The sequence below is a fragment of the Mesoplodon bidens genome, assembly GCF_964165515.1.
Source record: "Mesoplodon bidens genome assembly, chromosome: 2".
Lineage (NCBI taxonomy): Eukaryota > Metazoa > Chordata > Mammalia > Artiodactyla > Ziphiidae > Mesoplodon > Mesoplodon bidens.
Window position 1 is genome coordinate 138,345,913 of NC_138177.1, and position 27,236 is coordinate 138,373,148.

At 42.7% G+C, this 27,236-nt stretch overlaps 1 protein-coding gene across 2 annotated transcripts in view; it reads left to right on the top strand.

Annotated features, from left to right (window-relative positions):
* DAB1 (DAB adaptor protein 1) overlaps positions 1-27,236 on the top strand; it is a 436,853-nt gene that overhangs the window by 274,236 nt on the left and 135,381 nt on the right. For both annotated transcript variants that reach the window (XM_081225678.1, XM_081225679.1), the window contains exons 3-4: positions 13,678-13,817; positions 22,213-22,311. In XM_081225678.1, coding sequence (XP_081081804.1) covers positions 13,678-13,817; positions 22,213-22,311 — 239 coding nt within the window. The remainder of the gene's footprint in view (positions 1-13,677; positions 13,818-22,212; positions 22,312-27,236) is intronic.

Genomic DNA, 27,236 nt, shown 5'->3' on the forward strand with positions numbered 1-27,236 from the left:
TCGTGTGCATTTGCCAAAGGGAGACAAGTTGTGAACTTTAGAAAAGCAAACCCCACTGTACCTCCCAGTTCTGGTGGCGGTGAGGATTGCCCCGCTCACTCTGACAGACCCAGATGCCCGTGACGGCTGGCGAACACTCCACAGTTTTGCCGGGGGCCTTTGAGTTGCATTTGGTGAGAGAGCGTTAGCTCTGGATTTGCCTTCTTGCTTAGGCTTAGCGTCATGGAACATCAAAGCAGGTTACATCATCGGGGCACTCGGCACTGCCCCCCCCACCCCCGCCCCGAGCCCTCTTCCCGTCACTCTTGGATTATTGCAGGCACTTGCTAGCTTGCATCTCCACATCAAGACCCCCTCTCTATCGTCCATCAGAGCTCTCTCCCTCAAATGCACTGACTTTGTACTGTCTTCCATCGAGTTCCCAGGAAACCAGGGGTGGAGATGGAGATTTGCTATAGGAAACTTATTGGGGAAGTGCCTTCAGAATCAACACTGATGGGGAGTACGGGTAGCAGGGCTGAGCGGAGGGGGGAGTTGAACCCTGATGAAGCTGCAACAAAGGCCCTAGCTGATCTCACTCTTGCACAGGGAGCTCTTGAGTGGCCTTCAGTGTCGTCCCCAACGGAGGCTCGGGGCTTGGGTTTTTATACTCAGCCTCATCCAATCCAGTTATTGATTGGATGCAAGCTTCAGGGGGCGGTGGGAAGCGAGGTGAGGGGAACGTGGCCTTGGGTGTGGTTACGCTTTGGTGGAGGAGAGTTCCCTGAGGGCAGCTCACCCAAGAGCCTTCCTGGGTCAGCATGTCAGCTGGGGGATGAGTCTTCAGAAGTAAAGCTGGCTCTGGGAGACACACCACGTGTAGCCTGCAGTTCACAGAAAAGGAAGTGAAAAGATTGTCAACATATGATACCGTCCAGGACCTGTACCGCTGTGTTGGGTGCTTCACACATATGCTTGCATAGAATTCTTACAGTAATCCTGCAGGAGGAACGTTATAATCGTCATTTGCAGAGAGATGAAGTGACTTGCTCTAGGCCAGGAGGCTCCAAGTGACAAAGAGCTGAGGACCCAGGTTTCTCCTGGACTGTGTTCTTTCCCCTGCATCATCCTGCTGCTCCCCAACCCTTATATGCATCATCCTGTCTTGCCTTCATCCCTGCAGCACCACAACCATAATAGGACCCTTTCTGTTGCAAATAACAGAGACAAAAATAAATTCAATGATTGTGTATTCAGACCTGTCCTTCCCCTGCCTTCTGCAATCCTATTTCTTATCCAGCCTCAAGTTTCACATTCTCTTCCTTAAAACTTTTGTTCTGTTTTGTTTTCTTTTTTTTTGTTATTATTATTATTATTATTATTATTATTATTAGTTTCTTATTGGGGTAACATTGGTTTATAACATTATATAAGTTTCATGTATCCAACCTTATAATTCTACTTCTATATATGCTACAGCGTGCTCACCACCAAAACTTTCCATCCATCATCCTATAGTTGATTCCCTTTACCCATTTTTCCCTCCCTCCAGCCCCTTCTCCTCTGGGAACCACTGCTCTGTTCTCTGCATCTACCTGTTTGCCTTACAACTTCTTTGGATTAACTGCATTGATTTTTCAGCACTCCTGGCTCTGCCTTTTCTGAGCTCTGTGGTCTTGGGCCAGTCCTTACCTCTTGGAGCCTTAATTTTCTCATCTGTAAGAAGGGACTAATAGTGCATGTCATGCTAGGTTGTGAGGAATAAGAGGACAATGAAGGGGAACATACATATTGTTTAAAGTCCATTCTGTGCCTTGCACTGTGGCATCAACATGAGATAAAATATTGCACACCTGGTGCATTCCTTTACACCCTTAGTGGCAGCACATACTGGCTTTACCTTCTCTGCCCCTTGGCCACTGGGAAAAAGACCCAAGCCCAGCTATACAAAGATCTGAGAAAGCGAATGGTGTGTGCCATCCTCAGGCTCCCGGTAAGCAAGTGTGAACAAGGAAAGCTGCAGATTAGAAGCCAGACTGGTTAGTCCTTGACAGGCCCAAGTTAGCAGGATATACCAAGCTCCTAGGCCTTCATGGAAGACTTCAGAAGGACTCGGCAATGGAGGGTTATAGACGTCTTTATAATCTTAAAACTGGAAGGTTTCTGCCTTTTTCTGTCTCACGGCTTCTTCCTCTTACATGGAGGTATGATTGGCTATTTTTCTATTATACCTGACTTGTGTTCGAGAAATGTTGCTAGGGGTTGTAGTGCCACTAGCCTGTTTAATAGCACATGAGACTTTGGGCACCATGATGAAAACTTAAACTTGACTTTCCAAAGTTAGAAAATGCTACGTCTATATGTTTGGGGGAGGGTGTTGGAAACCCTGGGTAAGGAAAGTGAGAGCACTTTCCCTTACTCAGTATACTTCCTTCTTCAGCAAATATTTCTTGAGTACGCACTCAGTGCCAGGCACTGTCCTAGTTGTTTGAGATGCACAGAGAGGACAGCAGAAGACAATGCCAGCCCTCCAGGAGCTTACAGTCCAGCTAGGGGGGTTCCCGGGCCTAGGTCCTTCCTGCCTCAACATGCTCTCCTGCACCAGGTGTCACCACATGGAGCACGATGCACACCCCGCACTTACTTAGCATGGTAGTCTCTTCAGTTTCCCTTCACAGAAACTTTAAAGTGGTGTTTGAAAGGACAGTGCTAGGAAATTGTTGGGCTAAGGATTTGTTGGAGGGGCATGACGTGGCCAATGATTGTTTTCTTCTGTTATTGAGTTTATTAATGATATCATACAATTTTTATAATAGATTTTTAAAGTTAAATAACAGCTGGCAGAAAAGAAGAACCAGATAAATACTAATAGACCTTTGTCTACTAGGAAAATGAAAGAAGGCCCAACTGTCAGGGCATAAGAATTGGGTCACATATGGGGTCACCAGAGGATCCTGCCTTGTACTTCTGTGGTTCGTAATCGGACTCTGCCTCAGAATCGTTGGCCAAGCTTTGAAAATGCAGATTGCCAGGCCCTCGCATTAGAAATCTCTGGAATCTTAGGACTTGGTTTTCTATAGAAAGGTGCCCATGGATGCCAGATACCCTTTATACAGAGTTCTTTCCAGAAGTACCAGAGAGGAGAACTTTTAAAGAAAATGTATGTATGAGTCATAGGTTGAATATTATTTTAGCTTTTGAATTAGTTTACCTTTTAGCAATGATGACAGCAACCATGTTCATAAAAGTGCCTTTTAGCAGCCCCTAAGTGTGTCATTCCCCTTATTCTGCCCACTACCCAGCTAGTTAATTACACAAAAATCAGCTTTCTCCCCTACACAGTCAGCATACATAATTTCTTGTCTATTGCAAATCAACACCTGGATAACGGCAAGATAGAATTCTAAGTAAAATAACTTATCTCTGCTCCTGGGCCCTGAAATTCCCCCCACAATCTGTTCTTACATTGGACAACCTAACAGACAATAGAGCTCTCTCAGCAATGGATAGACTGATGTTGGCTAGGCTGGGGGATGAGGGTGGGGGGAAACCTCTTTGAGATTTTCTTATCATCAAGATGGATGGCCTAGTAATTCAGAGAGATATGCAGAAGGAGGGAGGATGTCTCAGTTTGGGTACTGAGTTAATAATTCATAAGGTGATCTCCCTATAGCCTTCAGGAAGGAACATCCTGTTCCTAATTGCACCCTTATTCCCAGGCAACCAAAAAAAAAAAAGGTTACCAAACAGCTGGGACCATCACTTCTAATGCAGTATGACTTTGCTATGGTTAGCTTTGGGCCACTAGTGCTTAATGTGAAATATATTATTTGCGGAGGAGGAATGCAGTAAATATTTATTGAAAGACTGCCACGTGCCAGGGAGTGTGCTAAGAGCAAAATGTGTATTGTCTCATGTATTCTTCTAACTGTCCTACAGAGGAGTACAAATAACTATAGTTTTGTACAGATGGAGAATCTAACACTCAAAAGTTAAACGCCTTTCCCAGAATCGCACACACAGGTGGTCACAGAGCTACTGCCGTGCCTTCTGACCGCAGCGTTAGGCAGCCGCGCCCCTCACTGGCAGCATGGCCTTGTACCACTGACCCTACTTCCTCTGAATGGGATGTAGTCTTTGCCTTCAAGGTTGTTCTGACTTTTCAATAAGACAGTTTGTGGAAATGGGACAGACATCCTTGTTTTCAGATATCATCCAGCTTTTTCTTCCTCCTTCCTCATTCTAGCCTCCCTGTTACAGACTGAATGTTTGTGTCTCCTCCCCCCACACCCTCTAAAATTCATGTATTGAAGCTCTACCTGCCAATGTGATGGTATTGGAAGTGGAGCCTTTGGGAGGTAATTAGGGTTAGATGAGGTCATGAGGGTGGGGCCCCCTTGGTGGGATTAGTGCCCTTATAAGAAGAGGAAGAGAGATCAGAGCTCTCTCACATGCTCTTTCTCTCCGCTAAATGAGGATACAGCAAGAGGGCAGCCATCTGCAAGCCAGAAAGAGGGACCTTACCCAGAACCAAATCTGCCAGCACCTTGATCTTGGACTTCACAGGCTCCAGAACTATGAAAAATCTGTGCCTGTCATTTAAGCCACCCAGTGTGTGGTATTTTGTTACAACAGCCTCAGCTAAGACACTTCCTTAGATGTTTAAGTATCTAAAAAACAGGAGCGAATACTCAGCTTGATATAAGAAATACCTTGATGTTGACCTCTACTAGACAGGAAAATACTGTAACTGTCAAAAGTTAAAAGAATTAAAAGGATCCACGGCCAGACTGCCCACATTAGAAAAAACAATCTTGGCTGTTGTGTGGGTTTCTGTGGCCATGCTCATTATCTGGGATGAGTGGGGGAGGTAAAGAGAGAACAGTCTTGGGTGTGAAATCTCTTTTGTTTGGCCATTAGCCATCTTTAGTGCACAGCCTGGAGTGGGAGACTGATTATGACTCCAGTCAATTCTGTGGGCTCTCTGCCTCAGTGTCATGAAAAATGCTAATTGCCTGCTTCTTTGGGCTCCTGACTTCTGACAGAGGGGCTTGTTTTTGTTGAAGTTTCTGCAAGGTCACTCCCAGTGTGGGACCTCCACGCTGGCAGTGCCTTCTGCTCCAAGACAAGGACGTGGTGTTCTTCCTGACAGCATCCTTGAGGCCTTTTCAAAATGGGGGTTTACTCGGTGCCCTGGGGACTGTCTCCATTTAAATTCAGAGTCATTTCCCGGGTTATGAGATGAGCAGGTTGTGATGAGGCTGAGAAACGCTCTTCCCTAATGGCATGAAGTGCAGTCAACAGTGAACTAACTGCAGGTGTGACATTTACTTTATCCCATTAGGACTTTGATTCCTTGAAGACTTAGTGAATCACGCTCATGGAATGGATTTGAGATAAAGTCTGTACACAAGGGGTTTGTAGTGACCCTGTATACTTTCCCAGTTTGGTCCAGACTCTGGGAGTCCACTAGCCTCTTTTGAATAAATAAATAAATGCATTCATGTATTGAATTGTTCAATACAGTTGGGAACTGTGGGTCCACTCTATGCCAAGCACCATGCTAGGTTCAGAGAACACAGATGAATCAATCCCTGCCCCCATGTAGAGGAGACAGGCATGAAGACAAAGTCAGTGAGGTGCCCTGGTGCTGTGATAGATGCTGTGAGTGAATTGAGTGAAATGTGTCTATTTGTTAGGCAAATGCCAGGCTCCGGGGATACCTTGGCTAACAAATCTAACACAGTCCAGGCCTTTCTGGAGCTTACAGAGGAATGAGAAGGAGGAATTTAAACGGATTATTACAAATGAGATTAATTTGTTGCAAGAAGGCAGGGGGATTATCAGGAGAATACTATGGACACATCTCAGAGGGGACGTCCCAGGTAGATCTCTGAGATAGAGAAACCTGGACACATGGCATTGTGCTGAGACCTCAGGTGTCGAAGGGGAGGGGTGAAGGGGATGGGGGAGGATAGGGAAGGGTGGTGGCTTCAAGGCCCAATGAACAGCAGGTGTAAAACTGCAGAGCACAGTGTGCTCAGAGCATGGCTTGTTGGAGGATCTGGATGAAGACCACCGTGGTGGGAATGTGAAAAGTAAAAGGGAGGGTGGTCCAAAATGAGGTTGATGAGTTCAACAGGGCCCATATTTATGGGGGCCTTGCAGGATATTTAAGGAGGTTCATTTTAGTTATGCAGAAATATATCTATTTTAGAGCTGTATGCTCAAAAATCTTCTACTGATAGAAATATGATTTAAAAAAAAAAAAGAAAGAAAAATGCCCTGGAGACCTGCTTCTATGGACTCGGGCAGACCTGGGATTAAATCCTGGCCCTAGTACTTACCGAGGTGAATCAATTTAAACAACATGACCTCTGAATTTCTGGCTCTGGATCTAAAATATGTGGATAGGACCCACATACGATTGCATTAACAGTAAACTGAGCTCTACAAAGCACAGCATAGAGTCTGGCCATGGTTAGAGTCTCTGAATATTAGTTTTAAATGTCATCCTAGACGGTTAGCTCTCAGAGATCTCTGGAGAACATTTTCAATCTCTGAATGCTCATTGGTACATGGGGAGACTGAGCCTCCAAGAGGATAAACGACTTCCACATAATCATATAGGTGAAGGTATAGGAACAGAGACCACACTTGAATCCAGGCCTCCTTACTTCCCAGCCAGTTACTGCTTTTCTTCCATGGGGTGTGGTTTCCAGGCATAAACCCTGTATCTTCCTCCTTTGGAATTCCAATCAGTGGTATATTGAAAATTCAATTCTCAGATTACTTGGAGAGTTTTGGATTAAGATTCTTGACAAAGCATCCCTTATAGTGATTGTTCATCACTGTTGTTTATTTATGGAACCTAGTAAAGCCAGTGAACCAGGGCAGAAATCTTCAAACCATTCCGCTTAGGCTCCTTTCCTCTGATGTGAGTAGGAAAGCACTAAAAAGGTGGTGCCCCTCAGGCCCTCCCTGTCTCCCAGACATGTACACCCAGCCAGCCACAAATGCACCTGAACAGTGTTTCTCCCACTTAAGGAGATCCCTTGGAAACATTTAAAAAGAAAGTCTTGGGCTTTTAAGAAAACTCTATGAAAATACCTTTGCTGCATAATGTCTTTTTTTTTTTTTTTACCGTACGCGGGCCTCTCACTGTTGTGGCCTCTCCTGTTGAGGAGCACAGGCTCTGGACGCGCAGGCTCAGCGGCCATGGCTCACGGGCCCAGCCGCTCCGTGGCATGTGGGATCTTCCCGGACCAGGGCACGAACCCGTGTCCCCTGCATCAGCAGGCGGACTCTCAGCCACTGCGCCACCAAGGAAGCCCCCATAATGTCTTTTATTATTACTGATTTTTATCCTTTGTGAACTGGTAACATGTTTAAAATATTACTATCAATTTGAAAACCCCAAATCAAAACTTTGTTTTGAAATTCTCATTCTGAGGACCCAGTTTGAGAAATAGCACCTCCAAAGAAATTTTCTACATAAAAAGGTTGCTGTTCGACCACTTGCTGTTCCTGGTGAGCTTCCAGAATTACGAATGTCTGAATCAACTCAGTCTACTATGTCCCTCCCACTAGGCTCAGAATCTCAATAGGTAGGATTTAGGAATATGGTTTTTTGTGTCTGTATTGTGTGTGTGTGTGTATGTATGTGTTTTAAACAGGTGATTCTTCATTAAACTAGAATTAGAAAATGACTGCAATAATCTATTGACTTTTCCACTAGAATGTAAGCTCCATGAGTAGAGGGATATTTATATATTTTGTCACTGCTGTATCTTTAGCACCTTAGAACTTATAGTGAGCACTCACTATATATATATATATATATATATATATATATATATATATATAAAAGTGAATGATAAATCAACAAATAATCAATCAATGAGAGCTTTATACTTCCCCAAATGTTGCTACACTGTTGTTTTAATCTAATCCTCACAACAGACCATAACATAAATAGCTCCTGTGGCCTAAAGAACAAAGCCCAAAAGCTTTAGCTTGGCTTCCAAAGCCCTTCATGATTAGACCCCTCCAGCCTTTGTCAGCATCACTCAAGCCATGTGTTTGAACACAGTACTTTGCAAACACATTGATTGTCTCAGGCTTACCCCAAATCAATCTAATCAAAATCTGTGGAGTGATATTTATAAAAGCTGCCTAGATGATTCTAAAACATAGTTAGGGTTGAGAAACGCTCGATCTAACCTAATTACTCACTGTCTCTGAATATTACCGTAATCTTTGTTCCTCTAGAAAGCAGCTTCCTTACTTCTCTACCTGTTGAATCCCTGCTTTTTCACCAGCCTCCCTCAAACGGCACCTCAACTCTGCAGCTGTTGCTAATCCTCTCCTCACCAGACAGAAACAATTCCTCCTCCCCTCAGCTCTATATGACATTCACAGTCCTGGTCATATTTTGTAAAGCTATGTGTGTCTCCTTCTGAATTGTGGCTTCCAGACAGGAGAAGAGGCACTTTTCACTTACCTAGGTACCACAGAAAGCTAGCACAGTGCCTTGCACAAAGAACACTCTGAGGCAGTGCAGTGTAAAGATGGTGATAATAGAATTAGGGTGACCACACAATTCACCATCCAAACTGGGACACGTTTGAGAGTAATGAGGGGTGCTAGTAATAATAGCGTCAGGACAAAAGGTATAAACAGGAACTGTCCCAGACAAACTGGAAGTATGAGCACCTAGATAACAATGGCCAACATTGACTAGCTCTTACTGTTTGCCTGTCACTCTCCTACGTGCTGTCTGTATGTCATTTCTTTGACCTAAACAATGACCCAGTGTGGGAGCAACTGTTCTTATCTGCACTGAACAGAGAGAGATGCCGTGGAAGACATGTAAAGGAACTTACCTAAGGCAACACAATTAGGGGAGGGGTGGGAGAGGTGGGACTTGAACTCAGGTCCTCTGAACCCAGAGCTCATGCCGCCCAGTGGAGGAGCTCAGGCCTCAGAGTACGACAGGATGAAGCTCTGTTCACAGCTCAGCTTGAAATAACTTTAGTTACCTCTCTGGCTTTAGTGTCTTCATCCATAGAATGATGGCAATGCCTCCTTCCAGTAACCCTGGAGGATTAAATGGGACGTGGTATGAGAAGATCAGGCGTGGTGTGTGTGCTTGTGATGTACTTGTCTTAAGAGAAAGCTATCTGCCAGTTTACCGTAGGCTCCATCAGACATCTATTCAAATAGCTGTGACACAAAGCGAGAAGTAGTAAGTGCTGTGACAGGTCACAGGAGACCCCATAGCCTAATGGGTAAAAGCATGACATTTTGCTTGAGACCTGGGTTCAAATTCAGGCTGTCATATTTGAATAGACATTTCGCCAAAGAAGATAAGCACATGGGCACTGAGCACATGAAAAGATGCTCTGTATCATTAGTCCTGAGGGAAATGCAAAATGCAACCATGAGGAGATTTCACTAAACACCTACTAGGATGGCTAAAGTAAAAAAAAAAAAAAAAGACAATAAGAGATGTAGCAAGAACAGCTGGTGGAGAAACTGGAACCCTCATACTTTGCTTGTGGGATTCTAAACTGATAGAGCCACTTTAGAAAAACAGCTTGACAGTTCTTCAAAAAGTTAAACAGAGTTACCATTATGACCCAGATATTTCTCTCCTAGGTGTAATCCTAAGAGAATTGAAGAAATATGGCTATGTAAAAACTGGTACAGAAATGTTCATTGTAGCACTATTCTTAATAGCAAAGAAATAGAAACTGTTTAAATGTCCATCAGCTGTTGTGGTATATCCATACAATGGAATATTATCCAGAAAGAAAAAGACAAAGTACTGATACATGCTCTTAAATGGAATGATCTTGAAAATGTGATGCTAAGTGAAGGAAGCCAGTCACAAAGGACCACATATTGTATGATCCCATTTATATGAAATGTAGTTTGCCTCCAGAACAAGCAAGTCTATAGAGACAGAAAGTAGATTAGTGGTTGCCTAGGGCTGGTGGGCTTGGGGAAGATGGGGAATAACTGCTAATGTGTACAGGGTTTCTTTCTGGGTTGATGAAAATGTTATGAAATTAGCTAGCAGTGATGGTTGTATAACTCTATGAATGTACTAAAACCACTGAATTGTACCCTTTAAAAGAGTGAATTGAATGGTATGGGAATTAAATCTCACTAAAGCTGTTATCTAAAAAAATTCAGGCGATGCCCTTGGCTTTGGGCATTGGTGTCATCTTCTATAAAATAGGGCTCATGACAGAGACTAACTCAAAGAGCAGATGTGAGGATTAAATAAGAGGTTTCATGTAAAACTCTTGGCACAATGACTGGTATCGTAAATGCTCGATAATAGATGATTTTCCTTAAATACATGACCTTTCTCCTGTCCATCCTGAAGCAGAGGGTCAGTGGTGCTTTCAGCAAAATAAGCTAGGGGATTCATGATAACTTAGGGTGCATGAAGATTGACACGCTCCTTCACACTCTCAAGTCGTATGTGCCTCTGAAGGAACAGCGTTATGGCTCTGATCTCTGTTATTTATTTCTTAACTTATATATTTGAGACCTTGCTCAAGATGTGCTCATGAAAAATTACCCTTTTAATGGTGGAGCATTTAATGAGAAACCGGATTATCTACTGCATAAGTGCCCTTCATACAAATTAGCTTGGCCCTGGGTCCTAATCTAAATTGGACTCTCTACTTTCCTCTAAATGACCTAATATTTTCTTATTAATCTCTGCCCTCGTTCACCTGATCTGGCTCTGCTTCCTCTTACAAAGCATGCTCCTCAACAGAGCTCTGTGCCCTGACAAATGTTTCTTAAGGCTGTCTTTGTATCTGACTTACGGACATTTTTCGGACATGACCTGGAGGCTGGAAGCTGTTTCTTCCATTTTCAAGCCATCTCTCCAATGGAGTTTTAATGCTGCCAGTGTATTAAATATCAACAGATTTGGGCCAGGTGAGTTTTGGTAGAAGTTTAGATGGGGCTTCACAGGGAAGTTAGATAGATGAGAAGCAGTTAATCATCGTGGTTAAGAGAACAGGCTTGAAGACACAGAACACAAGCAAACCATAAGCCTGGGCGTTGGCATCAGGCAGATCTGGGTTCAGGTCCCACTCTGTGAGTTTGGACAAATTACTTGGCCTCTCAAACCTTCAATATAGATCCTTGTCTATAAAACCTAAGTAATAGTACCTACCTCTAGGATTATTTCCAGGGCTAAACAAGTTGGTGCATATAATGAGCTTTGTACAGGACATGATAAATCCTATCTGGCATTGTTATTATACTTTGGAGGAAGTTCCAAATAGTGAAAGGGTTGCTATTAGTGACTGAAATAGTGTCAGGAATTGAAGAGGCAGAGATGATATTTGCGATAGATTAAGGTAGAGTAAGATAACCTTCCCAAGAAATAGATCAAACCATAGGCCACTCCTACCAAATATTGCATAATAATGCAGGGAGAGGTGACCTGTGGTGCCCACAGCTAGACGTCTGTATGTATAGGGTATATCAGGCAAATGTTCTTCTCTTTGTTGTTAGCCTTAGTCTCTGACATCTGCCCTCACTGATCCCGGAGACTTAATTTTTACATTGATTACACATTCAGATGAATCATCCATGTGTTATATTTGCTTTATGGAAAGTAATTCAAGAAGTTTAATATGCTAAAAGTCAGCAAGGATGCGGTAGAAAAAATACCAAATGGGATTTGGGGATGACAGTTCCAGGCCTAACTATGCAGACGTCCTTCTTTTGTGTTTTCCTGCTCTCGGCATTGTATCTTCTATGTGCTTCTTTTACTGAGCTGATAACAGGGGCAACAACTACCATTTATAGAAAACTTACCATGTGAATCCATGCTTTGCACATACTATCTTATTTAAGTTACTATTCATAATAACTCCGAAAGTAGATATTTAATCTTCATTCATCAGTTAAGGAAACAGAGGCTTGGCAGATAGTTTAGTTGGCTTACAAGTGAGAGAGCCCTGATTTGAAATGAGGATGTCTGGCTCTAAAGCTTATACCTTCTTACACATCTAGCATAATGCATTACACATTTTTGTTTGCAGTCATCAAAAACTTGAGCCTCTAGGGGCATAGACTTTGTCTCATTCATCTGTTGCCAGTGAGTAATAGCATCTGGCACAGAAGCGATGTTCAGTAAGGGATGAATGAATAAATGAATGAAATGCAAGCCATGTTTTGTCAATAGAAAAAAGCATTATATGATGGTTAGCTATTGCTGTTGTTGTTTTTTTTTCTATTTTAAGTGTGTCCTCAAATAATTCTCAACCCCACATAATGGAAAGGCCTCAGTTTGTCCATCATGTGGAGAGAAGAAATGGGCTGAATTATCTCCAGTGTCCTCAGGTCTAAGTGTCAGAGTGATGAAAGAAGGCATGATCGGGCTTCCCTGGTGGCGCAGTGGTTGAGAGTCCGCCTGCCGATGCAGGGGACACGGGTTCGTGCCCCTATCCTGGAAGATCCCACATGCCGCGGAGCGGCTGGGCCCGCGAGCCATGGCCGCGGAGCCTGTGTGTCCGGAGCCTGTGCTCCGCAACGGGAGAGGCCACAGCAGTGAGAGGCCCGCGTACAGCAAAAAAAAAAAAAAAAAAAAAAAAAAAAAAAAAAAAGAAGGCATGATAGAGGAGGTATCAGAAGTTGAAGTTAATGATATTCCAGGAGGTGAATATCAGAAGCCTAGGGCATTCCAGGTTTTAAGAACCACATGAGCAATGCCCCAACCTGTGACTCCTTTGATGGGAGTTTGCTGAAGTTAGAGATTTGAATTCCTATGTATTCTTTTTTTTTTCGGACTATGTGAACGTGGACAAGCTACTTGAGCTCTGTGACCTTCATCTTTGTCATCTGGGAAATGGATATGGTTGAGTCGTTGTGAAGAGGGGGTAAAGTTTATAAAACATCTCACAAGAAAGATGTGCTCAGTTCACAGTAACTTTATTGTCTTCATTTTATGTGGATGTGTTTGAACTTCTGGTTGATGTGTCTCAGCAAAATATTATGCTAATAATTATTGAGAAAGCTGTTACGAGGTGTGGGCACACCGTACCAAGGAGTATGGAAGCCTCTTTCTGTACACGCATGAGTTAGCAGAAGAGACATTGTAAAATCATTTTTTGATAATTGCCCCCGAGTCACTGCTTGATACAAAGCAATTACTCTGGAGTCTCACTATAAAACAGCCCATGGAATTGGGTGTAAGGAGGGTCTTGGACCCAGGCCAAAGTCATATTAAATGCTGGAAATGCCGGAGAGGCTCAAGGCTAATACTATTCTAACAAGAATGTCAGACATAGACTCCTAGTGGATGCTGATCGTTTGTTGATGACCTAGTGTGTATCAAAATCCGTATTGAGTACTTTATACGTGTCATCATGTTTATTTATCTTAATGCCCCTTTGGGATTGGTTATTTTTAACTCTTTTTTTTTTTTTTCTGCCTGAGAAAATAGAGTCTCAGAGAGAATTGTGTAATTTGCCTGAGGATTTAAAAGGATAGAGCCAGAATTTGCATACAGGAGTCTTACCATTCTTTTGTCCATGGTCTAATGATTTGACTTTCATAGGATGTAGGTGAACCAGAGAACCAATCTCGGAGCTGCGGATATTTAAAGCCAATGGGGCCTGAACATCTACATATCTGAATCCTGCATTTCTCTCTTTTTAGGTCAGGATCGCAGTGAAGCCACTTTGATAAAGAGGTTTAAAGGTGAAGGGGTCCGGTACAAGGCCAAACTGATCGGGATTGATGAGGTTTCCGCAGCTCGGGGAGACAAGTTATGCCAAGACTCCATGATGAAACTCAAGGTACTGCACAAGCATTTTAATTTAAATAGTGTGGGTTTGATATGACTGAGAGGAAGAAATGATTACAGTCATTCTGGTAAACATATTTTTTTATTCATATACTGGTATATTACTTGGTACACTGATGACTCACTGCATTTATTTATTGGGAGGACATGTCAATCATTTAGCAAATGTTTGTTGAGCATCTCCTATGTGGAGGTATTTTGCTAGCCCCTGGTGTACAGTTTTTGAGCATACCACATTTTATTCAATTGTATCTTCACTGTGCAATGCCTGCAAAAATAAAAGTACAAAAAAATCATCAAATTGTGCTGTCACTCAGATTTTATAAATTTTCTACCTTATTTTTAAATAAATTTTATATATTTTACCATATGATGAATATGGTAAAAGATGATATATTAATACAAAAGCTGATTTTATTCATTCTTGAAATTTCTATTAATGTCCCCCAAATACTTTAAAGGGAAAATGTTATAAAAAGTGATATGTGGGCTTCCCTGGTGGCGCAGTGGTTGAGAGTCCGCCTGCCGATGCAGGGGACCCAGGTTCGTGCCCCGGTCCAGGAAGATCCCACATGCCGCAGAGCGGCTGGGCCCGTGAGCCATGGTCGCTGAGCCTGCGCGTCCGGAGCCTGTGCTCCGCAACGGGAGAGGCCACAGCAGTGAGAGGCCCGCGTACCACAAAAAAAAAAAAAAAAAAAAAAAAGTGATATGTAACTAGATATTGACATTTGGTGGTATCACAAAGAGATTGATGAGTTTAAATGCTTTAAAGAAGGCTTTTCATTGAGAAAACTAAGAAAGAAATTGAGAAAAATTTTAATATGCAAAATAAGAAAATTATGTTATTAAATAGCCTTTAAAAACATACAAAATTGAACATTGTTTGTTCCCAGATTCTGGTCTCCATGTAGTCTATGTCTCTTTTTTTAAAAAGTAATATAAAGTATTAGAAAAACAGATGATTTAGCAAGAAGTTTACAAGCTATCTTGTGCATTTAAAACCTATAATTTAATTATTTTCCTAATTATAGAATTCAAAAAATGCTCATTGTAAAAATTTTGAAAATACAGAAAAGTATCAGGGATAATTAAACTTATCCACAATCCCACCACAAAAAGAAAAATCAGTATCAGCATTTTTGTGTGTAACTAACACTCTCTTTGTATTTTTATATACATTTGTGTATATGTATATGAATCATACACATATATGTAGTGTAATTGGAATTACTATTTATAGTTTCATATCTTGTTTTCTTTCTCCCTAATAATATAACTTGAGCATTTTTTCATACCTTCTAATAGTCCCTGAGGATACAACTTGGTCAATGTAATTTTTTTTAATGTAAGAAAAAGGGAAGAAAAGAAAAGGAAAGAAAAAAGAAAAGAAGGCTGGCCAAGTGCCTCCTAATATTAAATGAGACAATATCTCTAAGATACCCTCTACATTGCCTTTTCTTTGATAGATGCTTAATAAAGCACAGGTATTAATTTTTTTTATACTGTACACATTTTCTCAACAGTTTAACATGTATATCAGATGCTAAGACTCCCTGTAGTATAGCTGTAGGAATCATTCTTTTTAAAAACTCTTAATTTTCTAAACTGTGTATCATTACTTTCTTTTTTTTTTTAGCTGTTACACAGCAAACTTTATTTTAATAGTTATGAATCTACTACAAGGCATACTAGAAAAAGGTATAAAAGACAGTAAAATCATGAGTTCACAGATTGTCTCCTTGGAAGAGGTTAATGTACCCTTTAATAAAAAATAATTAAGCGGGACTTCCCTGGTGGTGCAGTGGATAAGACTCCACGCTCCCAATGCAGGGGGCCCGGGTTTGATCCCTGGTCAGGGAACTAGATCCCACGTGCATGCCACAACTAAGAGTTCGCATGCCACAACTAAGACTTGATGCAAGCAAATAAATAAATATTTTAAAAAATAATAATAATAATTAAGCAATGTTATAAGATTTTAGGACAGTCCAGTAATGAGCCCCCTTCTTCTGCCAAGTTCAAGTCTGAGTGATAAATACACAAAGGAGTCCAACAGGAAGAATTCTAAATTCCAGCTTCATGACTGATAAATGCTGGTCTGGAGGATGTGACGTAGACACACAGCCACAGGGCATCCTTGAAAGAGACAGGCCACTCCACTTGGTTTGTGGGGTAGTTGGATAACTGCAGCGCTCCATGTTCACCCACCCTGACCCCTACTCTGCCCCAGAGCAGGACTGTGATTCACGCATGAGATCAGACCAGAACGCATCCTCTCTACCAGAGGGTAGATTGCAGAGAGAGAACCCAGAAAGACTAAGCCAAGGAGACCCTAGTCAAGAATGGGGATAAAGACCTGGATCTTGATTCTTGCTGAAGTTGCTCCTTACTGAGTATGAGGCCAGGCAAATGGAGATTTGCTTTTGACAAATATTACTTGAAAGACATCAAGAAACTCTCCAGTGGCCTGGTTCTCACCCAGAGCCACAAGTCTGCTGTGAGCAAGAAAGAGGCTGGTGCATCTTCCCCCAGCATCCTGGTAGATAGCGTTCACCAGGCATGGGTCACAGAGCACCTCACTGACAGCTGCCTTCATAGAAGCATGGAGGTCTCAGCGTATGTGAGACGGGAGTTGGCCTGTGTGCCCTGAAGTTCTCCCTCAGGATTAACAATGGGCCAGGCTAGCTGTACCAGGCCTGGCCAGGATTGCCGACCTTGCGTGTGGGGGTGGGGTGGGGGGAGGGGGGGCCTTACCTGCAGTGAAGTACCCCATCTGTCACCCGTTATAACTGTGAGGTCCCCAAAGCCCTGGAGAGTTGGTCCAACCATAACACGCTCCTGTCAAATGCTCTGAACTTGTTGATGGTTCTTGGTTCCCAGACAATTGTCTTTCATTATTTGCAAGTTGCAGAGAAGAATGTTGACATTTCTGCTCCCGGTAGTGTTTCTTTAAGAAACACAGAAACATAAACGATCGATTCTCCATTTGGCCACTTGCCCAGGAAGGAAAGACAAAGAAGTACAAAATGCCTGTTAGCCTTGCAAAAGGCCCACTTGTTCATGTCAGGCCATAGGAGAAAATTTTTTTTTTAATCTGTTTTTCTTTGCTAGGCTTTCTGAAGCTGGTGCCTCTTCCTGTTTTAGAGAGTTTTCTCTTGGATTATAGAGATTTAAGAGGGGATTCATAATGTGAGTATGAGTGAGCCATTGCCTGTCCACCAGCGAAGGCTCCTTGTCATTGTATCTTAATTTAGTCAACAACGCACTTTTACATATATTATCTCTTTCGCTCTTATGAGGTAGCTATTAGCCTCCCTGTTTTGTAAATAAGAAATCTGAGGCTCACGGAAGTTGTAGGATTTGCCCCAGAACCTTCATTTAATCTGGGATAAGCCCAGAATTCAAGCCTGTATCTCCAGATGCCCAGTGTTTGATAAGACAGTTTAGTGCTTCATTCTCTTCTGTTTTGTATCTGCGTTGAATCTATCCTGGTTCCCCAATTAGAGTTTAAGCTCCTACCAGTAAGCTACATAGCCCCACATCCTTGACTTCCAAAGCAGTCAACTTTCAGAGGTATCGGGCAAAATGGTGGTGGTTGAAGCTATGGGAGAGATGGGCTGATGACAGAGCCCTAAGTAAATCTATTAGTCAGGGTCCTGTAAGAAACACCCAGCCCGACTAGGTCAGATGAGGATACTTTAATGCAGGAGCGACATACAAAGGTTAGGCAAGGTTAAGGTAGCAAACAAGAGCTGGTGAGGCACTGGAAACTGAAAACAGTGGGAAGCTGTTACCATCCTAGGATGAGATCTATTTACTGGAACCCAGGGAGGGCGAGATTGAGGACAAAGTCCCTTCCCTCGCCAAGCAAAACTAAGCTACTCCTGGAGATTGTAGAACAAGGATGGGAAGGAGGCTGGATGAAATACCCTGACCTCTCTCCTTCCACCCTCTGATCTCCTGTCTGTGCCTTCCTGGGTGGAATCCAGAGGGCAGGAAGCTCAGAGGACCTGGCAATGCAGACCACAGGGGCCAGTCTCTGGGCACAAAGCAGGGCAGAGGAGGATATTTGTATTCTCCTTCTTACCTCGGAAAAGTGAAACTTAGGGTGAGTTTTCCCCCCAAAGATCTACAGCTGATAACCAGTAGGTCTGAGATTGGAGACCAGGTTTAGTTCACGGAGCTTTCTGGAATAGCATTCTAGGTTTTCAGCTGTTCAGGTTGCACACCTGCTTGACGTGTTCCCTGGAGATCACAGTCATCTCATCATGTGCATACACCCTGCTGGGTGAGGTTTCTCAGAGTCCTTTCCTGTGCGTCATCGTATTGGATTCTCACGGCAACCCCTGAGCTGGACAGGGCAGGCTATCAACCCTGCCTGGCGTGCCTGACCCCTCCCCTCTGTATAAAATCCTCCAGCAAGATGCTGCCTCTGTGTGACTCCCTTAGGGACACCTGCATCAGTCATTCCATACAGTGCCCAGCACATGGCATTGCTTCATAGAATCAGTATTAGTATTAGAGGTGATGGTCACAGTCATTTGCTGAGCTCTCCTTGCACGCCACACCCCATGCTAGGTGCGGTGTGTGCACGCTTCACTCTTAGGAAGTAAGAAGTATTCTCATTTTAGAGTTCTCCTTCACTGCTGAGTTTGGAAGCTGAATGGTTCCACCTTTTTTCATCCATGCCTCCCCAAAGAGCCCTTCCAGAGGGTTATAATAGAAGGAACCCTAACCCTGGAATTCGAAAGGTCACTGTTTGAATGCCCTCTATATGTCTTCTTAGTTCCTTGAGTTTTGGGGTGTTCACTTGGCCCCCCGATCTTATGTTTGGTCATTTGTAAAATAAGGGAGATAATTTTTCCTTCCCAGGAATGTGGGATGGGCTGAATTGTATAAGAGAACTCCTACCATTTGGTAGGTAACCAAGAAAACATCTGACTCCTTCATTTCCAGGTTGCCAACAGTGACTTTGTAGGTCAGGTGGCTAATATTAGGCACAGAAACCCCAAAAGACACCTACATCCATATCTTCCAATTCCCCAGCCAGCCCTGTCCCTCGGCCCTTCGTCAGTTCTACATAACAGCACTGAATCATCTGTGGGGAGGTAAGCCCCTGCAGTGTGCTGTCTGGTGGCAGGCTTGCTTGGACTTCATGCAGTTTTTCAGGGCTTAACTCAGAGTCCTGTCTCTCAACATGCCTGATAAAATTGGAGTTTTATTTCCCCAAGGATCACACCATGTGGATCATCCTTCTCTCTTGCATTTGTCCTGGGAAGCTGTACCATTCGCAGCCCCAAGCAGAAGTGCTCCTGAAACATGCACGCTGGCTCTTTCCATCCCTCTTTATCTGCAGCCACCTTCTGCCAGGGAGGGAGTTCTTTGACAGCCACTTGGTCAGCATCCCTATGTGCTGGGAATTAGCACCATTTGATGTTGTGGTAATTCTAAGAGCTAGGGGTTGTTAGGACCATCTTGGAGATGGGGCCATTAAAGCTACTCTTCTTGACCAAAGGTGCAAGCCTCTCCCCACCACAAGCTGTGATGTCTTCATGTTGGGAGGACTTAAACAAGAAAGAGAGGCTCCCTGCCCTTTGACACAGTACTTCCAATGCTTCCATTTATAATGGGGCTTCCATTATGATGGCGCTACTTCTTGTTCTCTCTTTTGCGTAGGCCTGGATAGTGAAGTTGAAGGTTAGGCTGTGTAGGGATGGCAGCATCAGTTATTTTACTCCAAATCCAGCCAGGAACACAGATTTCAAATCAAGTTTTCATAGGTTCGAAGCCTGGCTTGTTCATTACCCAAGTGAGGGGAAAGTCACTTCACTTTTTTGAATGCCTTTTTTATCCCAGGCTCCGTTCTCAACACTGGGCGTGTAGAATGAATAAAACAAAGTTCTGTGCCCAGTTGAGCTTTTGTTCTGTTGGGCAAAGGCAGACAGTCAACAGATGAATATACAATATGCCAGTGGGTACAGCGAGAAAAAAAGATGCAGGGGGAAAGAATGGGATGCAGTTTGGTGTGGAGAGTGGAGGGGTCAGAGGCCGTATCTCTGATCAGGTGACATGAAGAGAAATAAGAACTACCCCTGGGATTGCAAAGACATACGTTGACCCTTATCCCATGTCCTTAAAACCATCCCTCAGTGAATTTATGGGAAAGCAAGCAGCACGCTGAGGAATCTAGAAACCTTTGAACAAGAGGAAGGGTTAAAGAGACAGGAGACTTCGCTTTGGGGTGAGTCACTCTCTTTAACTATTTAGAGGGCAGTCATTGGAGGAGGAATCTTATGTCAGTGAGTACCATTCCTGAAGGGTCAAAAGAGGAACACTGGGTAGGGTTACAGGAACGAGATCTGGGCTCTCTAGAAAGAAGACACACATAAAGGAATAATAACTGCCCCCTGCACCAAGAGGCTTGAGAGTGGACCTGTGGTCTCAACTTTCTCACCAGCTCTCTGTACCATCTTGGGACTGTCCACCCAGCTTTTCAGACATCAGTTTTCTCATCTGTTGGTAGAGAAATTTGGACTGATTAGTTTGAAGGTTTTCTCTGACTTCAACATTCTGTACATCCACATGTCAGAGGTGCTTGAGAATGAATGGGAGACTCTCGAGGGAGTGAATTTCCTACTGCTAGGTACCAAACAGGAACTGGACCTCGAACGCTAAGGGACAGTCATTCATTTACTAGAAGAAATTAATTTTTATGACATCCCTACAGTGTACCAGGTGTCGTGCTAGGTACTTTCCGTAAGTTTTCATTTAATTCTCTCAAACATGCAAGAGAAGTATTTACACTTGAGAAAGTAGAGTGGAGAGTTAAGTCATTTGTCCAAGATCACAGCCAGGAGTATAATCCAGGTGTTTCCATTCCGCAGACTATTTCCAGTACCCAAAGGGAGGATAATCACACGACCTCAGGAGAATGCCCTTTCCTTGTGCCTTCTGATCATACCTCTTACTCTATTTGCTGAGACTGAGGTTTGAGAACATGCTGTTCTGAGAACAGCACAAAGGACTTTTGGAAGTATGAAATCATGATTATTTTAGACTTCTCTACTCCTAAAGAAGTCCAGAATGATAACTGTTGAGAATTGGGCTTACTCACCCTCTGTGGAGGCTAATAGGGATGAAGGGGCTGGAAGCCTCAAAACATCTAATGCAGAGTCTGCAACAGCCCTGGAGCATAAATCCCTTGACTGTCCTCATTCTCTGAGTTGTACCCTAATATGATGCCCATGCTTGCCTGTAATTGGCCACCACAGAGGCTGATTTAAAAAGCAAGTGTCGGGGCTTCCCTGGTGGCGCAGTGGTTGAGAGTCCGCCTGCCAATGCAGGGGACATGGGTTCGTGCCTTGGTCCAGGAAGATCCCACATGCCGTGCAGCGGGTGGGCCCGTGAGCCATGGCCGCTGAGCCTGTTCATCCGGAGCCTGTGCTCTACAGCGGGGGACGCTACAACAGTGAGAGGCCCGCGTACAGCAAAAAAAAAAAAAAAAAAGCAAGTGTCTTTACTCTTAACTTGCATAATATCAACTTTGATGAGGACTCTTGATAGCACATTCATGTAACAATAATTTCCTGAATGTCCCCTGACCTTCAGGGACTGTCCTGGGTACGAGGAAGAGAGCAGTGAGCAGAGTAACGTACCTACCTTTTGTGACATCTACCTTCTAATTGACTCATACACATATCTTCAGTTTACAAAAAATTTGGAAAAGTGGGGAAACAGATTTTTGAGAAATGGAATGCGCTTGGTAGGTACTTTCCTTGAAAGCACAGGAATGATTGGAAAAATCGTAGAAGAACATACAAAATGTGTGGGTAAAAACTGCAAACCTTAGACATAAGACCATCACATTTTTCCAAACAAAATTGAGACATGCCGTCTGGCAATATTTTTTCTTTTCTTTCTGATCTCTAAAATTAATTCATATGAAAGCTTTTCCCAGAAGTATAAAATTAAAATCACATTTAGGAATGTATTCCATGACTCATCTTTATTTAAAAGGTTAAAACCATATCTAATACGAAACCCAGCAAAGATTTTAACAAGAGGACCATATTCTGTTTATCCTAGGGTCTCGAATTCTGAACTAAGCCTCTAGGCACAAAGTAGGCACTCTATCAATCTTGGTTTGTCCAATGAATACATGTTCAAATATCTATTTCTACAGTTTCCGAGCAGTGAGGACAAGCATTACCCTAAAACATCAAGAAAATGCAAGCCCGTCGGGGAAGGCAGCATGGAAGTGGGGAGGGAATGGAGTGTGCATAATTGGTGGCTTCAGTTCATGATATCTGACATGCCTTTGCTTTGGGACCGGAGGGAATTTTCAAATGAAAACACTAAAGTAAAAACCACATCCTTCCTTTCAACAGGGCGTTGTTGCTGGCGCTCGTTCCAAAGGAGAACACAAACAGAAAATCTTTTTAACCATCTCCTTTGGAGGAATCAAAATCTTTGATGAGAAGACAGGGGTAAGTAAAAGAATAACATGGCATGGTGAAATTGAATCCACTGACAGATGTGCCCTTAAAAGCCTCTGCTCTCTGGGCAGGGATATCAAACAAGCATAAAAACAGATAAAGCAACTGACAAACTTGATCAACTGTGATTGTCCATCAAAGGGAGGCCCTTTCCTGACTTGGCCACAGTGTGACTGCACCAACACAGTGTGACTGTGTTTCTTACAGTGTAATTGGGATAAAAGTGTCACACAGTCCTGGTAATGCAATAGGGAGATTGATGTGCTTTGACGAGCGGTGGGTAATGTGACAGTTTAAGTTAAATTTCTTTGTGTGCTGGCAACTTTAATGACATGCATCCTAGAGGGAGACGCACGGGGGTCCTTTGACTTGGTCAAAGCATCCAGACTCTCTTGAGTTGAACCTGTGGCACCTTGCAATTGCTGTCATCAAAAAGAATAAATGGAGTTTTCAGTCTTGAAAAAAATCTATCACTGCATGATCAAGAAATGTAAGGGCTGATCTGTTTGTTAAACCCACTGAAGTAGTGGTTTGTATTTTCATCAACCTCCCGGCAGCAGTTAGCTCCCAGCTTCATCCCCAGGACTTGCCTTGCATTGTTGGCCTTGTTCATTGATGGTAAGGGAAAAACAGAAGAGCGTTCTGTTCTTTGATCTGTTTTGTCCAGCGAGCAAGAGTCAAATGGACATGTTTTCCTTTTATTCATTCAATGCTTTATATAGCTTCTAACACACCTCCACCTATATCACCTCCTTTGAACTTCACAGGTAATTTGTCAAGCACTGTATAAACAATACTCAACTAGCCAAGTTACCTAACCTTGTCATTTTGCATCCTAATTTTCTCGCCTTTGTTCTGACTCATATTAGGATACCAGTGGGTAGTAGGATGATAATTTAACAGTAAAAAATGGATTTTTCTTGAAGAAAAGTTATTCCTGAATAATAATAGCACAGACAATGGCCAAAAGGTAGAAGCAACCCAACTGTCCATCTGTGAATGAATGGATAGGCAAAATATGATGTGTGTGTGTGTGTGTGTATAATGGAATATTATTAAGCAGTAAAAAGGAAGTTCTGACCTATGCTACAACATGGAAGACATTATGCAAAGTAAAAAAAGCCAGTCACACATAGACAAATTCAGTAGGATTCCACTTAAATGAGGTATCTAGAGAGTCACATTCACAGAGACAGAAAGTAGAATGGTGGTTGACTGGGCCTGGGGGGAGGGGTGATAAAGAGTTAGTGTTTAATGAGTACAGAGTTAAAAGTCTGGGGAGAGGGAAACAGTGCTGGTGATGGATGGCTGTGATGGCTGCTCAACAATATGAATGTACTTTATGCCACTGAACTGTATATATTACCACAATAGAAAAATCTAGTAGTAAAAATTACAATTTGTTGAGTACATACTAGTCACTTTGCATACATTATTCAGTTTTGTCCTCACAAGGGTCCTATGAGAGAGTAATAATAACAGGTACTGCATCAAGCACATAGTATGTTCCAGTCATTGTTGTACGCCCTTTAGAAGTACCCATCCATTTAATCCTTACAACAACCCTATGAGTAGATAGTGTTGTTATCTCCATTTTATAGTTGAAGATATTAAGGAGAGAAAAGGATATGTAACTTGCTGGAAGTAGGTGGTGGTGGAGACAGGATTACAACCTAGGCCGTCTGGCTTATGAGTCCAACCACAATGTCTGTTATCTCTCAGGGTAAGTGACTTTCTCATGTTCATCCAGCATGTAGGAGGCAGAGCTGGGATTTAGCCTCCAGCTGACCTGAGTCAAAAATCAAAGCAATTGACCTCTATGTTATAGGAAAGGTGGACCTACCTGGGGATGCCTTGGTAAAGGGAGTTTAGAATGAGGGCACAAGCATCAGTAGTCAAGGAGCTTGAAGGCAGCAAGATTAAGAGCCTAATGTAAGCCTCTTCTGCTTTAATAAAAGTATGGTTTCTAAAATGAGGGAAGATTTTCCTTTTCCTGGGCAGCCTATAGTTTGGAGACCTGTGCTCAGTTCTGAACCTCACATTTTAGAAAAGATATAATTGAATCAAAGTATATCCTGATGAGGGGACCAGGGCAGTTGGGGGACTGAAAACTATGCTGGGCCAACACTTCTGAACACAGATGTGGCCACGTGGGATCCTGGGTGACACACAGGAGGCAGAGAGCTTTGGGCTTGTAGAAACTTGGAGGATATCATTGACCCCTTAGCATCCTTCATGGTAGGGATCCAAGGAGCGTGGATCAAGCCTAACTGAGAGATGCTTTCACAAGGATTTATATGCCCAATATACGTCACCATCTCTAGTCTCTTCCCAAGTCCATGCCTGCCCATCACATGACACTGGCATCACCAAAGGGACTGGAGTAAAGCAGAGTATCAGATATTTTATTTTGTCTAGGGCCATGTTTTTGGCTTTGCTTTTCCATCATGTACCCTACCATCAAATAGTTCTCATCACCAAACTTTAACTAATGAGAAGAGGTAGTTTATATTCTTTACCTTTCTCTAAATCCTCACTCAAGGATGGCTAACCTGGCCCCGAAGAGAGGTACCACCAAACCGTATAATGTGATTTTTTTGATTCTTTATCTGGACACAAAGAGAACAGCAGTAAAGTCATTATTTCAGCTCAAAGCCATTTGGCTTTGTTGAATAAAAATGTCATCTCCTAGTGGAGAATCGGGATGAAGGCAAAGTTAAATGTTTTCTGTCTGGCTTAGTCTGCTCCAGTTCTGTTTGATTAACCTTAGGCCCTGTATCATTGGGCTTCTGCTACCCTAGCTTGTTAATTTGTCTCAACACAAGCCTGGGGAGTGGAGAGAATCAAACGTTTAAGCCTGAAGTAGAGAGGATGGTGGGAGCAAGGCCCTCTATTAATAGCATTCATCTCTCCAAAGAGTTGTCTAGTAGAAAAAGAAGCTGACTTGTTCTGTGTGACTCAAGGGACAGAACCGAGACCAGGTGACAGAAGTTTCTAGGAAGCAGTTTCAGTTTATGAGGAAGAAGAATTTCCTGCAAGTCAGAGCTGTTCAGCATGTAGATGGACCACTTTCTGTGCAAGGGAGTTCACCAGCCCTAGGAGGATTCAAGCATATTATGGGGATATTTTGGAAGGAAGTCAAGTAGAAGGTGAGATGTTGACCATAGTCACATCTTCGGGGAATCACCAAACTTGATCCCCCAGACTAGTTTAATAGTCTGTTTCTCCCTTAAAGTCAACCCTATCGATGTGATTTATCTTCAGATAAATGAAGGTTTTTCAAAACCTCCGTTGGAGATTATGAGCAGGAACAGTTTACTAAACCTTTGTCGTTGCACAACAGAGGACCGGCTGAATTACACAGGATAAGAGTCTGAGTGAAGTGTTTTGTCCTACATATCAAAGAAATGGAAAACTAGGTCTTTGTCCTTTGGAATGACAAATTTTAGTTGTTTATCATGTCTAAAGTATTCCTGCTCAAGCTTGGCTGCACTATGTTTTTCAAAACCAAGAAAAGAAACATTAGCAGAACGTGACAATAGCTACAATTTTAAAAATCCAAAAGCTGTCAGAAGCGTTTTGATCCCAATTAAAGAGACCCTTTGCAGCAATTTACACCTTGTCTTGAATTTCAAAGGGTTCTTGATCCTAAACCTTATGTGAGTAAATTTTATAAGTAGTATGTTGCAGGAAATAAATCAGTAACAAAAGCTGTTCATATGTTCAGATATCTAGGTATTGCTAATATGTCAAAAGGATCAGTGAGAATGCAGAATATGTCATAAATGAACTCACTGTTACTAGTAGTAGTTGTTACTAGTTACTAGTAATAGTAGGAGTGGTAGCAGTAGCAGTAGGAGTAGAAATAGTAATAGTAATAGTGGTAGTAATAGTAGGAGTGGTAGCAGTAGCAGTAGGAGTAGAAATGGTTTCATGTCAGTATGTTACTAGGTCCTCAAATCAGACCAGTGGACACCAAGGCAGGAATGATGTCATCTTCATTTCACAAATAAGGAAACTGAGATTCTGGGAGTCTTCCTGACTTGGCTAGAGACTCAGATCAGACCTTCCAACCCCAAATCCTATGTCTTTCCAGGGAAGCTCACTAGCTTTCTTCTCTCCCCACTTATAATTTTATTCCATAGAATTATTATAATTTGTGCCATTAAAAAAATCAGAAATATTGGGACTTCCCTGGTGGCTCAGTGGTTAAGAATCTGCCTGCCAATGCAGGGGACACAGGTTTGAGCCTTGGTCTGGGAAGATCACACATGCTGCGGAGCAACTAAGACTGTGCACCACAACTACTGAGCCTGTGCTCTAGAGCCCATGAGCCACAACTACTGAAGACATGCACCTAGAGCCCATGCTCCACAACAAAGAGAAGCCACTGCAATGAGAAGCCCACGCACCGCAACAAAGAGTAGACCCCGCTCACCGCAACTAGAGAAAGCTCACGCGCAGCAACGAAGACCCAACACAGCCAAAAATAAATAAATAAAATTTAAAAAATCATAAATACTGCAGGAGCCTAAAGATGAATCTGTTTCTCAGGATAGAGGGCAGTGGTCTGTATCAACTTTTCTAGATAATGCAACATCTTGTTGCCACAATCACAGATGGATTTTGCTTGTTAATTTAGTTTAGCCAAAACTGATTTGGCACTATTATTTGCAGCATTCTAAGTACATTATAGCAACTCTATGAAGTAAATGCTATTATCATCACCATTTTACAGATGAGAAAACTGAGGTCCAAATAATTAATTACACAGCTCTCAAGTGGCAGAGCTGAGATTCAAACCCAGGTAGTCTCGTCCAGAGTACTTAATGCTAGTATATCACACCTTTCTTAGTGTGTTTGGGCTGCTATAACAAAAATATTACAAACTAGGTGGCTTATAAACAGCAAATGTT